Below are 14,930 nucleotides of genomic sequence, written 5' to 3'. Positions count from 1 at the left end.
TTTTTGTATGTTTTTGTATTTTGACATAATATGCTATGGTCCGACGACTAATGAATCATATTTACCTCTATACTCTGTGAATAGTATTCACTTGAACCTATAGGTCCTGTGTTGTGTGTTGGGTTGTGTCTTGAATATTGTTGTGTTTTGTTGCTGTTGCTTTTGATGTTGTGGTCATTGTTGGTAAAGATTGTAATGTGATTGTGTACTGAGATGTAGCCTAACAGTTCAAAGTGATTTTAAGTGGACTCCAGGAAGAATAGCTGGGCTTCAGCCACAGCCAATGGAGATCCGAATAAAAGATAAAAAGATTTAAATGGATAAATGCAAAAGTAGGTTATGAGCTTATATGAACCATTAAATCCCCTTTTACGCAACAGTCCCTTTATTGATCTCCAGTGAAACAGGAATAGAGGGAGGATTTCCGTTCTCAGGTCACAGTCTGGTTTCTTACACCACCACCACCACTGGGCAAGCCTCTCCATGGAGGAACTGGAACAAGAGCAAAATGTCCTTGGCCGGAACTAAAAACGCATGCTGGCTGCCAACTAATTCCATCCCCAAACAGATATTTTGTTTATAGCAACTCCTAACAGCCTCATTACTGATCGCAGGCTATCTTTTTCTGCCAGCACATCTCGGCTGCGCTGCGTCGTCAGGTGCGTCAGGTACGTATGTTATCTGTTGTTGACGCCTCTTCTCTTCACTCTCTCGGGTCGGACAGGAGGACACCCGCCCAGTTGACGAGGAGTATTAAGTGTTACGTGCGAGGAAAAGCTTTCTAATCTCTGATCTCTTGGATTATTCCTTCGATGGACGGGATTTAGGGTGTCCGCAATTTTTGGCCACTATTTTACGCACCATTTCTGCGCGCTCAAATTTACGCTCCCATAATGGATTAAACACTCATTAGTTTTAGCCTACTTTTTGGATTATTAATGGACTCGCATCATGCTAAATGATGATGATCTTTTGGTCACTGGAGTGTACATTGGATTAAGAGCCGGAGATTTCCCACCGCTCTTGGGACAAACACCTGTTTATTCTCCTGAGACACTTTGACCTGGTCCACCTTTTGACGCGCTGCGATGGAGAGCCAGCTGAGACCCAGGCTCTGTTTCGTGACCAAAGGAGAGCTTGGCTATGGGTTTCACCTGCACGGAGAGAGGAATAAAGGCGGACAGATCATCCGCAAAGTGGACCCGGGCTCCTGTGCTGACCTGGCCGGGCTGAGACCAGGAGACCGGCTGGTGGAGGTGAACGGGGAGAATGTGGAGAAGCAGAACCACTATCAAGTGAGTGATTGCTCAAGGGTAATTAGAGAGGAGGGATCCAGAGGCCATCAGTTAATAGTTCAACGGATCTGATGTGTTGCTCAAAGGCACAACACCAGCGTTGAGGATTTCTTTTCCCCACAGGTGACTTGAAGTGTAAATATTCAGCTCTAGGCAGTGAAGTAACCAAATACATTTACCCAAGTATACTTCAACACAATTGTACTTGATTATTTCCATTCCATACTTTTACTTCACTAGAAAACTATTCAACTTTCCACTTCACTACATTTATTTAAGAGCTAGAGTTACTAATTACTTTTAAAATTAAGATTTTACAAACATATTAATTAGGGCTGTAAAAGTGAAAGCTAGAGTGAAGATACTGTCATCATATGAAACTAGAAAACTTAAGGAATCCATTGGTACCGACCATGTCACACAAGCTTGTCCTTAAGGAGGATAAATAACGCTCCAAACTTTCACTACATTTTGGTGAGGAAAAACTGTCATGACCATTTTCAAAGGGGTCCCTTGACCTTTGACCTCAAGATATGTGAAGGTAAATAGGTTATATGGGTACTCACGAGTCTCCCTTTACAGACATGCCCACTTTATGATAATCACATGCAGTTTGGGGCAAGTCATAGTCAAGTCAGCACACTGACACACTGACAGCTGTTGTTGCCTGTTGGGCTGCAGTTTGCCATTTAATGATTTGAGCATATTTGTTATGCTAAATGCAGTACCTGTGAGGGTTTCTGGACAATATTTGTATACAATAAATGCTTAATCGCAGACAAGTTCTTGCGTGATAAAGAGAAGCCAGGAGAGGCGCATAAACAATGAGTTCTATACCTGTTAGACCACTTTTTCCTTTGCCTGAGGAGGAGGGGGAGGAGGGGGGGCTACTAAATTGGGTCAATGTGAGCCTTGTGTCATGAGAATCACTGGGCGTCTTTGTCATGGTAAAACTATGTTATGTGCAGACCAGTTCAGGGGGGGAACAACATGCACTGAATGACACCACACTGATCATTTTCCACTCTCCTCCCTGCAGGTGGTGGAGCGTATCCGTGAGGTGGCCCACCGCACCAGGCTGCTGGTGGTGGACAGAGACACGGATGACTACCTCCGCAGCCGTGGCCTGGCCTGCACCGAGGACCTGGCCCTCGAGATGGGAAACCTCTCCCCAAGGCCTTCGCCCGGGCCCACCCCTTCTGCCTCTCCTATACCCATAGGGAACTCGCCCCTGTCACCCAAATCCAACCACATGCACTCATTTTTCCCTCCTGCTGCAGACTTGTCCACACATGCGATCACACAAGCCAAGGTCAAGAGGTCCTCTGTGACATCATCAAGTACGGCGACAGACACAGAGGTAAGGGTGGACATGAATACACCAGACCCTTGTTTGTGGGTCTCTCACACGCAGAACAACATTGTCAAAAATTCAGAGGGATTTTATAGATTATCTGCATAAATTAGAGGAAAAAGGGAGAGAAGAGTCCAAATTCAGAGTCTAAGTGGTTAGTTGGCAGCAGAGAGCCAGCGTGTTACTGTGTTAAGAGTGCATGTGACACTGAGCCTCCACTCGTCTACCAATATCTGTCTAGCACTAATCTGGATTTGAACACTTGGGTGTCTTGCCGGCTGGATTCAGTCCCAAAGCAGTCCCTTTAGAAAGAGTCTGGTGACTTCTCTGAGCAGGTGGAACTAAGGAGGAGAGACAAACTGAGGAAATAAATTGAACCCATAAGAAGGGGTAGAAAACATCCAAGTGGAGGTATTCATTGATATTAAAGAGGACCTATTATGCTCATTTTCAGGTGCATATACTTTCATTTTGGGTTTCTACTTAAACATGTTTGCATACGTTAACGTTCAAAAATCGCTTTATTTTTCTCATACCGGCTGTGCTGCAGCACCTCTTTTCACCCTCTGTCTGAAACGCTCTGTTTGAGCTCCTGCCCCGTCCTCTCGAATAGTCCAATCTGCTCTGATTGGTCAGTTGGCCCACTGTTGTGATTGGTCAACCGAACCAAACTCTTTGGACTCCGCTCCAGCTCCGCTCTAACTAGCTTTGTTTAAGGGCGTGCCAAACTAGGCAGGTATTATGCAAATGTGTTACTTAGTGACATCACTATGTTACTGAAGAAATGGCAGGACTTCAACCAAGGCGTTTCAGACAGTTTAGGAGCAGTGTTTCTGTGATTGAGAGTAACTCTGGCGTGGACTTTGAGCTTTGTAACATTGCAGACCTTTTACATGCACAAAAAAACTATATAACGCACTAAAGGAAAGGGGAAAAGCACAAAAGCATAATAAGTCCTCTTTAAGATTGGCCGGCTCAAAAGGATATTAATCACTATTTTGTTGCTTGAATTTATTATTTTTGGATTTATTCAGGTCTTGGACAGAGATAAGATCTACACAACACATGTACAAAAAACACTGCACGATCCCTCTTCTTCCAGACAAAATTAGGAAGTAAAGTCCATTGTAGCTCATGCAAGTTGAAAAAAAGAGTCTGCATGTTAAACAGTGAATGACTGCATAAAGATAAATACAGCACATTTAAAAGGTTTTCTCACCTCATGTCCGCCACAGTGCAACAGTGGGTTTTATTGTCCTGTTTTTAAATCATTCATTCATTCAAACATCTGCTTTACAAGCCACTGTTGTCTCTCTAAGCTCTGTGAACATTCACAATGCACATTGTATTTAAAGAGCGCCGTCTCTTTGTGCATACTGAGCGTCAACACCTCACACATGCAGCTGATTCTTCCCACCTGACCGCAAACACCAAAGACAAAACCCACGCTCACCTGACCGCAAACACATACAGAAATGTAGGTTTGTTTAGTCAAATTGAATGAAAAATAGTGTGATAAAGTGTGCACTAGGTAGAGGTGTGAACCATGTACTCACTTCACTGAGAGTTGCCTGAAAACATTTGTCCCTCCACGTTATTCTATTTTGTATACAGGGCTTTAAAGAGTCAAATTAAGCAGGAATTTCATAAAATAATTTCTCAGAGAAGTTAGAATCTGAGACGTGCCTCTGCCAAAACTTTTCCCTTTAACAATCCGCTCTGTTGGGATACTGTACTTAAGGCTTTGTACCGGACAGGGACTGCAGATTTGATCACTCATCCAGTCTGCTCGACTTTAATTTGGGTTTTGACAAAGCAGGCTTTGAGTGTCTGATGGGAGGAAAGAAAGCATCAAGCAGACATGGGAGGGATCAGATTTTAAGATAGCAATGTTGCACAAACAAACTCTTTGCATAGGTATCTATTTGTGTTGTCTATTTTGGGCTTGAGGCACACTAATTCACACTCTACTGTGTGACCTTGCACAGCATAGTTAGAAACATGAATGAATGAATGAAACATTCTTCAGTATGCAATCAAAGCTTTGTGAATGTGCACGACACAAATTCCTAAATTTCCGTGCCAGCAAGTGCGACATGGCAACAAAACAAAACACAACAAAATATCCACTAGTGCCAACCAGACATCATCGTGACGTCTTAATGTCAGCCAGGTTGCGGGAATAATCGGGAACATGTCTGTGAGAGATTGAGCTCAGTGTTTGGGCTCCAAACAAAGTGGCCCAGGATCCTCGGGACCAGCAGCTCATGTCAAGCTGCCATCTGTTTAGCCGAAGGCTGGGTAAATACAGGCTGCCCCTTGGCTGGCCATCACGGCTCGCTTTATCAGTTCTGCTTACAGGTTCAGATCAAACAACATCATACGCAATAACAACAGCACCTGTGCGATCTATTACTGTACATCACCACCAACACTGACTGCGAATATGAGCGGACCAACGCTTCAACCAAAACCAAAAGCTTCCGAAATCATTTTTTTTTATTACAGGTGGAATGAATGAATGATTTGCATAAATGTGCAGGTGTTATAGTGTCCACCTCCTCTACATGGGGTAACATCAAACTATGAGATATAACGGTGGTTCCCAACCTATTTTCCTTGAAGCCCCCTACTTGTATCTAAGAAAAAATTAGCTGTTGATCGCAGTGAAAATAATGTTTTTGAAAGGCTAAACGCCAGCAAATATGGATTGAAGCAGAATATTTAGTTAGATTTTGCTGCTAAGTAGCAAAAAAAATCTATTTTTAAACAGATTTATATACAGACTTTTGTATAACTTATCCAGTATGTGTGTTATTATGATTTTAGTCAACCATGAGCAAATCTAATTTTGACAACCTCAGAGTAAATAAATCTTGGCGCACACCATGTGATCTTTGGCGCTCCCCTAGGGGGGGGCCCGGACCCAAGGTTGGGAACCACTGGGATGTAATACATCATTAGGAAGGGTAGACGTTTTTTTTAAATAATGTCAACTGTTATGAAGTCCCGTTGAGGGCCATATGGTCTGTGCTTTTAACCATTAATATACAGTACCTGACTAAAACCTTTCTCCGTGCTCAACCAGATATTTGCCTGGAGATCGGGCCTTTTACTGCACGTGAAATTGTTTAGTAGACATTCATTTGGGACGTTTTTCATCTACAGGTACAAGTACATTGATGGGGCGCCCTGGTAGCTCACCTGGTAGAGCAGGTGCCCCATGTACCAAGGATGAGTCCTTACCGCAGTGGCCCAGAGTTCGAATTCGATCTTTGGCCTTTTGCCGCATGTCATTTCCTCCCTCTCCCCCTTTCATCACTATCACTGTCTCTTTCTCCATTAAAGGCATAAAAGCCACAAAAATAATTATAGAAAAAAAATATATTGATCATTAACAAAATCCACTTCTAGACATTTTCAATGCTACGTATGCGAGTGATTATTTTTGTCCACTAATTCAGCAGCTTTGATCAGGAAACCATTGTGCCATATTAATCCCAGGCCAACACAAGACCTGTGCTTGTTCAGCACACAAAATACACTCACTCACACTATTTATACACAAACGTAATCTTTCTCTCTCTCTGTCTCATATCTCTCCGCTTCTGTGTCTTCGTCTTGTGACATTCCCATTGTCGTCTACATGTAAATACAGACGCAGATTCATTGTTGCATGATGTTTATGATGGCAGCAGACGCCCATATACAGTAGTCGTACATAACGACGGTGTCGGCTGCTATCACAGCCGTGGAAAGTCTGGATCAGTCTCACACACAGACACACACACACACACACACACACACACACACAAATAAAACACTTTCACTAACCTCCCTGAATAAGGTTGAATTTCTCAAAAACTTTTTTTATTTCTCCTGTTAAATTGATGGCATTTGACTCATCTATAAAATGCTCTAAGAGGAGAGGAATAATCTCTGCAATTCCAACCATACAGTAAGATATTTAATTGGAGATATTTATTTGATTGTAGGACTTAATGATTCATAAATTGTATTTTATATTACTATATTATTATATTACTTTCTCGATTAATCATTTGCTCTATAAAAATTTCAGAAAATAGTGGAATATGGCTGCCTTCCCAGAGCTCAAGGAGATGGTTTGAAATTGCAGTCCAATCCAAAGAGATTTGATTTATTCACAATGATATAAACCAAAGACAATCAGCAAATTGTCACATTTAAGAAACTGGAACCACTGAATGTTTGGCATTTTTGTTTGAAAATCACTTAAAAGAGGTTTTTGCTTCGTCTAAAATCGTATACTATGTACTACATATCTAATATGTGTACTATCGTTCAACATACTTTTGCGTAAATAAACCGTAATATGTATCTTTTTGGACGCACTGAGCAGTTGTCACATGGTGACCTGTCACCACAGCGACCTGACCGGTCACCATGGCGATCTGTGGGCCAAGGTGTTCTGCTCCATCACTATGGCGCGCAGTCTGGCTGACAGACAGGGATTTACTCTGCTACACTGATTATCATTCAGACACACTCCCAACCCTGTTAACACACTCTGTCTGTGTGTGTGTCTGTGTGTGTGTGTGTGTGTGGGCGCAATAAGTCTGGTGTTGATGGAGCACAAAGGACAGAGAGATCAGCCATGAACAAGCCAAGACGGTCGCTATCCTGGGCTACCCTCAGGGCAGGGTGGTGCTTGCACAGAGCACACACACACACACACGCACACACACACACACACACACACACACACACACACACAGCCAGCATGTAGCATATAGTAGTCGAGGCACAGGTCGGATCAGCAGGTGAGTCATGCAATGTGTCAACTCTTGTCGATGGTCATTAGGCTCAGGATCAGTCTTAATGTCTCTCAACCAGATCCACTTAGCCCGCTGTGCTCGGCTCTGAGGCCACTGGCTCATCCCGGCTTCCACTTTCTCTCGCTTAGCTCATCGCACAACCAAACTGATATATACTGAGTTACACAGGGCCGGCTCTGGCCCTTTTGGTAACCCATATATCCTATATTTAAATGACCAGACCGCCGTTTTTTACTAGTTTTAACTGCTTACACAAGTTTACATATTTGCCAAACATTTTCAAATGCATGCTATACACTTTATATTTTTGGGTGCATTTTTCATACTATTACAAGCAGCCATTAATTTCTGTCTGATATGAAAATCTGCAGGCTCTTGAGACTTGCTCGAGTTGTGTAATCAATCAAGTCTGCATAGATTTTTTTGTCAAGATCATATTGTCTTTGCAGGATAAAACAGTGCAGACTATTCAGATCAATCCACAATTAAAATGCATTACCGCACACAGATAATGTCTGATGTTTGATTAAAAACATGAATGAATTTGTTGTCCACTGTGATGCATTACACCACTGGTTCCCAACCTGGGGGTCCCGACCCCCACTAGGGGTCGCCAAAGCTTCACGGGGGGTTGCGAGATCTTCTTGATTTTAAGGGGTGTAAGACAACTTTTTAAAAACATGGCCTACATCTCAGCATTATATTAATTTCTGTGAAGGCAATTAAATGAAATTGATATTTTTAAAGTTTGGATTATTATTTAAGATATCAACAGGATAAGGGCAAAGTGAAGACCTGAACACCACATATTCACAGAGCCATCCCTCTCTGCTAAACAGCCTCGTCCTGCATTAGCAAAGTAGGAGAATAAAACACTGAATTTGTAAAAAAAGAAACCTATTAAGTATGTTAAATGATTGTTATAAATGATTGTTTAAAAAATACATATAAACAAAGTATTGTATTAAAAGTTCCTAAACTTAGCAGGAAAACTCATCGTTAATGCAATATTCACAGGAAATAATCTGCTAAAAAATTCATCCAAATTGCTCATTTTATACAAACTTCCTGCAGTTATTGTGTTCACTATTTGGGTAATTGTACAGTTCATCAGTTGTTCTGTACTGTTATTGTTATGCATTGAATATATATTAAATATTCATAAAATATGTCCCTTAGTCAGGGGTTGTCAGTTCACTCAATGATAGAAAAGGGGTGTGTTAGTTTTATGTCATGAAATAAATAAAAACCTGCAGCTGCTAGATTATACAGGTGTACCTAATAAACGGGTAACTCTAAATGTATTTCTGTACGTTTAACTTTGAATGCCTTCTATCATGATCTGTGTAAAGTTCTCATTTATGTCCCGTTATAGCTGCAGGTGCAGCCCTCGCCAGAGCCGACGGATGAGCTCCTACCCCGTCTGTGTCTCCTGGCGAAGGGGGAGAACGGCTACGGCTTCAACCTGTACAACGATAAGACCAAGGGTGGACAGTTTATGCGTTCGGTTGACCCCGGCTCAACTGCTGAGATTGCAGACATCAGGCCAGGAGACAGACTAGTGGAGGTACAACCAAAGCACACACACGCACATTGAAATAAATGTTGCAGAAGGATGACCAACATCCCCTTTTTTCAGAGTATATACAGACTCGCCCTTGTCAGAGGTAAATTTAAGGCAAAAACAATGCTGCCGCTCCACATATTAATCAGGTCTGTGCACTGATTTGAGGTGTGATTGGATCAGAGGAGATTAGCAGGACTCAGGCTTAGAGTGGGTGGGAGAGAGAGAGGTGTTGGGGGCTTGTGTTTCTGTGTGTTTTCATGTGGACATGTACAGTGCTTGAAGTTGAAAAAAGTGCCAGTACTCTCTTATTCACATGTTGGCGTGTGTATCAGCCGGTATCAGCAATCTCTATTCCTATTTATTCATTATTTCTTTAAGCATGTTATACTGTGTCAGTCATAATCAGCTGTGGTTTTATTGCTATTATTATACTTGGGCTATGCATCTTCTATAGTAGAGCTATAATACTCCTATAATATTCTAACAGGAACATTATAGCGTTAAGGTGGTGTGTTTAGTGTTCATAGTTAAAGTGCTTTCCTGTTATTTGTAGCCTATAGTCAGGTATCATTCAGGTTTTAGGAGCAGTGTCCCAGTCAGGATGCTCCTACATATTATACAGAGACACATTCTGAATTTATACAGTGAACAAAAGACACAAGGAGATATTGGGTTTGAGGGAACTCCCTCAAGGAAATTTTTACGTTTTTGACTTAAAACTATGCAATTTTACATAATTTTGGATCATTATTATTGCTAATTAAATTATTATTTTATTATTTATACATATCACAGCCTTCGTCTGAACATTTAATTCTTCTGGAAATGTTTGCCCCAAAAGAACAGATTCAGAAAACTTTTAAATAATGTCACATTATAACTTCATCACTTATATTTGTTCACAAATAAAAAAAGTTATGACGAACAGTTCACTCATTATTTCACAAAAAGGACGTGAACATTGTTATGAATCTCCCAGAGAACCTGATATGGAGAGGGCAGAAAAGAGTACCGGCAGCCTGTGAGAAGTGCCGGTACGCAAGTAAAAGTCACGGTTCGCCAAGGAGTAAAAAGAAGTAGTGCCAGTACTACGTACCAGTGAGTACCGGCCCACTTCGAGCACTGGACATGTATGCTCGCCTGGATGTGCATCACTGGCTTTCAGCTACGTGTGCTTTATGAGTGAGACTTTGTTTCCATTTCCATCTGTATGAGGTGTACAGTTAATGCCGTCTAGAGAGAGAGAGTGTGGAGGCAGGAAGGGAATTCATGCAAATAAACTCGCTTCTACTCAAATCACAGATTCTATCTGTTTTTGGTCTGCGAGGCAGAACGTACTGTACCTTCTGCTTGTGTTATGGCTACTTCCTAAACTCTGTCCTGCCTCCTCTCAATTATTGTTTCTGTGTCCTCTGACGTCTTCTTTTTGTCTGTGTCAGGTGAATGGGGTGAACATACAGGGTCTGAAGCACTCAGAGGTGGTGGCACTCATTAGAGCAGCAGGGGAGGAAGTGCGCCTCCTAGTGGTTGACCAGGAGACAGACGAGCTCTTCCACAGACTGGGGATCACACCCGCAAGCAACAATGTCAAAGGTCAAATTGCACGCACGCACACACATACACAACTCTCTTTACTCTCCAGACAAAATGTCTAACGTGTTTCTGTTTACTCGTTCACAGAGGTCTATCTGGATGAATCAGCCACAGAGAGCGCCCCGCACACCCCCTTACCGACCACTGAACTCCCCGCCACAGATCCACCGATCATAAACGTCATGCTGACAGACCCCCCGATCGCAAACGAGTCTCCAAAATCCCGAACCAATGGGAGCTCAGCATCTCAGTCCTCGAGAAGTTCCACCACCCAGTCAGAGATCAGCAGCTCGGACATGAGCTTCCAGGTGAGAGAGGAGGAGCGAGAGACTAAACAGTCAGAAAATGAGACGTCGGTGCGTAAAACATGTACGTTTGTGTGTATTGCAGGTCCACGAAGAGGACGATAGGCGCGTTTCAGACCCTTTCATGGACAATGGCCTGCGTCTGAGTCCCACAGCTGCTGAGGCTAAACAAAAGGTCCTCGCCAGCCGCAACAAGAAGAGAGCACCTGCTATGGACTGGAGTAAGAAATATGAGATCTTCAGCAGCTTCTGATCCCAGAACGCACGGAGAAAAAGGAGAAGAAGCACGAGAATGTCATACAATACAACAGGGAATAATATCGTAATCCTTCACTGTTCATATTGTAAACTTAAGTAATGTACCTCGATCTTGCAGGGGCACGGTAAGAGAAAGAGTAATGTGAAGAGGAAAAAGACTAACTTTGGTAGTAATATTCCTAAATTCTGCTCTGTGTAAAACTATATTGTAAGATATCGAATAGTATTCTCTAGATGCTTATTTTACAGTATCTATAAGGACAAAGACATGTTCTGTGGATGTGTCAGAGATCTGAAACACTGGTGTTAATGACTGGCAGAGCAGACTCATCCTTGCAAATGGTGCTTAGTCAGTACACAGTGTTTCTCTTTATTAAATCAGTCATTCAAGAGCCATAGTGACTATGAGTCTATAATAGCCTATATGCGTCTGATTTGGGGCCGTATTTTCTGTAGATACACTTTTCTGTTGTAACTTTATTTTTTTTGAATAGTTTCATGTCTTATTTACAATGAGGCTCATCACAGCCGAGTCCTGGAGTAGTTACATCAACTTTGTGATTGTCAATTTAATGTCGCATATTGCTTTTAAATGTGAATATAGAGGAAATGGTAGAAGCTAAGTTATGGAATGTATGATGATGGATCACCTCAGTGCTTATCTTTAATGTTAGCGTTATTTCTGTAAAGGAAAATATTGAAAAGACATGGTTGACTAGACTAGACCCTCTTTTGTTGTAGATTTTTGAGTATTTTTCTCCAAAATGTGCTTGGTTGAAACAATGTGAAATAAACTTTCAGAATATGTGTAAATGCCACATTAGTGTGTCAGTTATCAATGATAATGACCGCAATAAAACAACACCAAATGTTTTTTCCTGGTAGAAAAGAGCTGCTCGTGACCTCCCGACACACGTGAGCTGCACTCGATGCTGAGTTCAGTGCACATCACAGCGTACAGCACCAAAAGCCGTCGTGTCGCAGCGCAAGTATTTAGAAATAATGCGTTTCAGAGCTCAGTGGTGATGTTGTCGCGTTGTGTCTGAAAGGACCTACAGTGAGTGAGAGACGGAGAAAGAAATGCTTGAGAGATTCTCAAGCAGAATGAAGGAATGAATGAAAACTGATGATTAGTCTATGACAGAGATTCAAACAAACTCACGCCAGACAGGCAAATTATTTTGTAGCTATTCTTTCCTAAGAATTAAAAATAAGATTAAAATTATTTAAGATAATACTGTTGTTGCAGTGTACTTAGTATAAGTCTCTGAAATTAATTTTTTCGTTGTACCGCGGGAGGGTTGTAACAGTGGAGTGACTGTACTAAAATCAATTTTGCAACCTGAACAGATTTTGTAAAACCACGTAAAATACATTGTTTCAGGAGTTGACACATTGAAGTTTATAATATATCAAATTGGTTATTCCAGTGTAAATGGTTTTTGATGTATTAGGAAAATTGCAAAAAGTGTTACAACTGTCCCTGGTCTCCCCTACATCCATTGGGATGTGAACAAAAGGCAACATAAGGACACCTACGGAACATATCAGTTTATACAGCAGCTATAAAACAGGGACGTGCACAAGTCATATATGTTACCTTCAACTCTGCCCCAGCCTCAGGATACTAATATCATGGTCGGGATGAAAAGATGATCTGCACTGTAACAGAAGCCTGTAATTACGGTGCTGGAGGTGAATCAGATTTGTGGTTAGTGGAGATTTCTGACAGACCTACAGCTTATTCACATTGTGTATGTGGTCTCAGAGTAAACATGACTGAAAAGGAATCCCTGTGCCTGGAAAGACGGTCTGAATGCGCGCACACACACACACACACACACACACTTAAATAAGCAATGTCTCAGGCACAGATAGCATAGTGTTAAATGGAATTAACACCTAGTGGCTTGTAAATTAAATTAAATGTGTTTTACAGCTACCTCAGAAAATTTCAAATGGCACAGATTGTACCCAAATTGCCAATTTGAAGATTCTGCCTTAACATGCCTCTCCAACTTTGCTCTGCTTCACTTTATTAGCATCAGTTTGTGCACAGGTGATGTTCACATGTTGTGATATGGTTTGCTCGAGGTTTTGGGCTGCAACTGCATCATTCCAAATGGATATTCATTCTAAAAATTTAGTTTTGTAAGGCGGAAATGAAATCTTTCTTATATGCTGTGTTCCATGTAATGCATCGCACAGTAGGTCCATCAGAACATCACAAAAATGCATTATTTTCACTAAATTTAAATCATTATTGCGTTTTAAAATAAAATGGTCATTATCAAATGATGCTGTCTGTAATGGTAATTTTCCAGATATTTTACAAATCGTGAGAAAGAATTGTGAAATTTATGATGTAGAGTAAGAATAACTTTTGAAACCTTCATTTTATTTATTAAATATACTGTTATTGCAAACAGATGATGTAGTCTACAGTCTAACTTGAGATCACAGTAAATCCTGGATTCATACAAAAGTAAAAGGATAACTGATTGTACTGCACTGCGTCCCTTTACTTCTTCTGTTCTGTGTCCTCTACATTCATCCACCACAACATTAAACCATTACTTATGCTATTGTAACATGTTTCTTTCCACCACTGCATTGCTGCTCGCCAGGGTTACTGTTGTTAAACTAAGATACATCTTGTATTGATTCAGTGATCTGTACGCTTGATAATAAGCATTGGACCTTGTGCTATTATGAAGTGGCTGTACTCTGAGGCATGTGATGGCGTGTTTTACAATTTGTAGGTAAAGACAGCATTACGTGTTTAAAGGTAAGAATTCAGCAGCATATGTTTTTCTCTTTGCATCAAGAGATATGCACATTGAAACTGCCAAAGCCTTTCTGTATGAAATGAATGACTCGGACCATCTTCTCTTGCTCGAGCTAATTTGTCGGTCCAGAGTTCCCGTGAAGGTCATCTGGGCACAATCTGGATTCAGTCGGATTTCCAGTGATATCCCGTGACAGGACCCGCTGGAGATGGCAGCTCATTTTTGGGAGAAAACACAGATACATCACACAGTATTTTGAAATGCAGATGGAGGTGACGAATCAGTTGCTGCTGAGCATGTGTAGAGATTTACAGTGTCCAATTCCACTCAACAAAAAGTTTAATATAAAAAATGTGTAATTTGAGGATTTAGTAATGTGTGTCTGTGTGGAATAAAGTTGGTCATTCATGGGGATTTCTACTTGATTCAACCGTGAGCCTTGGCTATTTTCTAAAAGGTACATTAAAGGGACAGTGTGTAGATTTTAGTGACATCTAGCGTTGCGGTGTGGCTCGCTCAGAGGCCATCCTTACCATAATAACACTACTTTAGGAGCAAAAGAAGTCAGACGGCGGCTGGCGGTACCACGGTTTTGCACTCTGCTGCTCACGTTACCGAAGATTCACAAGCGTGTCGGAGAACTACAGTGGCCTTCAGGTAACATAAAAACGCGAAAGTCTCTCTCTAGAGCCAGTGTTTGGTTTGTTCGTTCTGGGCTACTGTAGAAACATGGTGGAGCAACATAGCAACTTCCGTGGAGAGGACCCGCTCCCTATGTAGATATGAAGGGCTCATTCTAAGCTAACGTAAATACAATGATTCTTAGTTTCAGGTGATTATACACTAATGAAAATATTTTATTCCATTTCTGCTAATAAGATTCCCCAAAATCCTACACACTGACCCTTTAACACTTTTTCTCACAAAAGACACCAGACTGGCAACTCTAACA

At 41.4% G+C, this 14,930-nt stretch overlaps 1 protein-coding gene across 1 annotated transcript; it reads left to right on the top strand.

Moving 5' to 3' along the window:
* Window positions 1-569: 569 nt before the first annotated feature.
* On the top strand, window positions 570-12,001 carry nherf2 (NHERF family PDZ scaffold protein 2). Its single transcript, XM_074628955.1, has 6 exons — window positions 570-1,295; window positions 2,335-2,655; window positions 8,842-9,033; window positions 10,473-10,626; window positions 10,714-10,934; window positions 11,017-12,001. Exons 1-6 carry the CDS (start codon window positions 1,089-1,091, stop codon window positions 11,182-11,184), a joined length of 1,263 nt encoding a protein of 420 aa, XP_074485056.1. The 5' UTR covers window positions 570-1,088; the 3' UTR covers window positions 11,185-12,001.
* The last annotated feature ends 2,929 nt before the right edge of the window (window positions 12,002-14,930 follow it).

Source organism: Sebastes fasciatus, chromosome 3 (genome assembly GCF_043250625.1).
Source record: "Sebastes fasciatus isolate fSebFas1 chromosome 3, fSebFas1.pri, whole genome shotgun sequence".
In the NCBI taxonomy this organism is placed as follows: domain Eukaryota; kingdom Metazoa; phylum Chordata; class Actinopteri; order Perciformes; family Sebastidae; genus Sebastes; species Sebastes fasciatus.
This window is presented reverse-complemented; position numbering and strand designations above follow the sequence as displayed.

Bases quoted from the DNA above. Each gene is read 5' to 3' on its own strand.
- nherf2 (XM_074628955.1), top strand. From the start codon at position 1,089: ATGGAGAGCCAGCTGAGACCCAGGCTCTGTTTCGTGACCAAAGGAGAG. The intron at 1,296-2,334 runs GTGAGTGATTGC...TCCTCCCTGCAG, and splicing joins AGAAGCAGAACCACTATCAA to GTGGTGGAGCGTATCCGTGA. The intron at 9,034-10,472 runs GTACAACCAAAG...TGTCTGTGTCAG, and splicing joins CAGGAGACAGACTAGTGGAG to GTGAATGGGGTGAACATACA.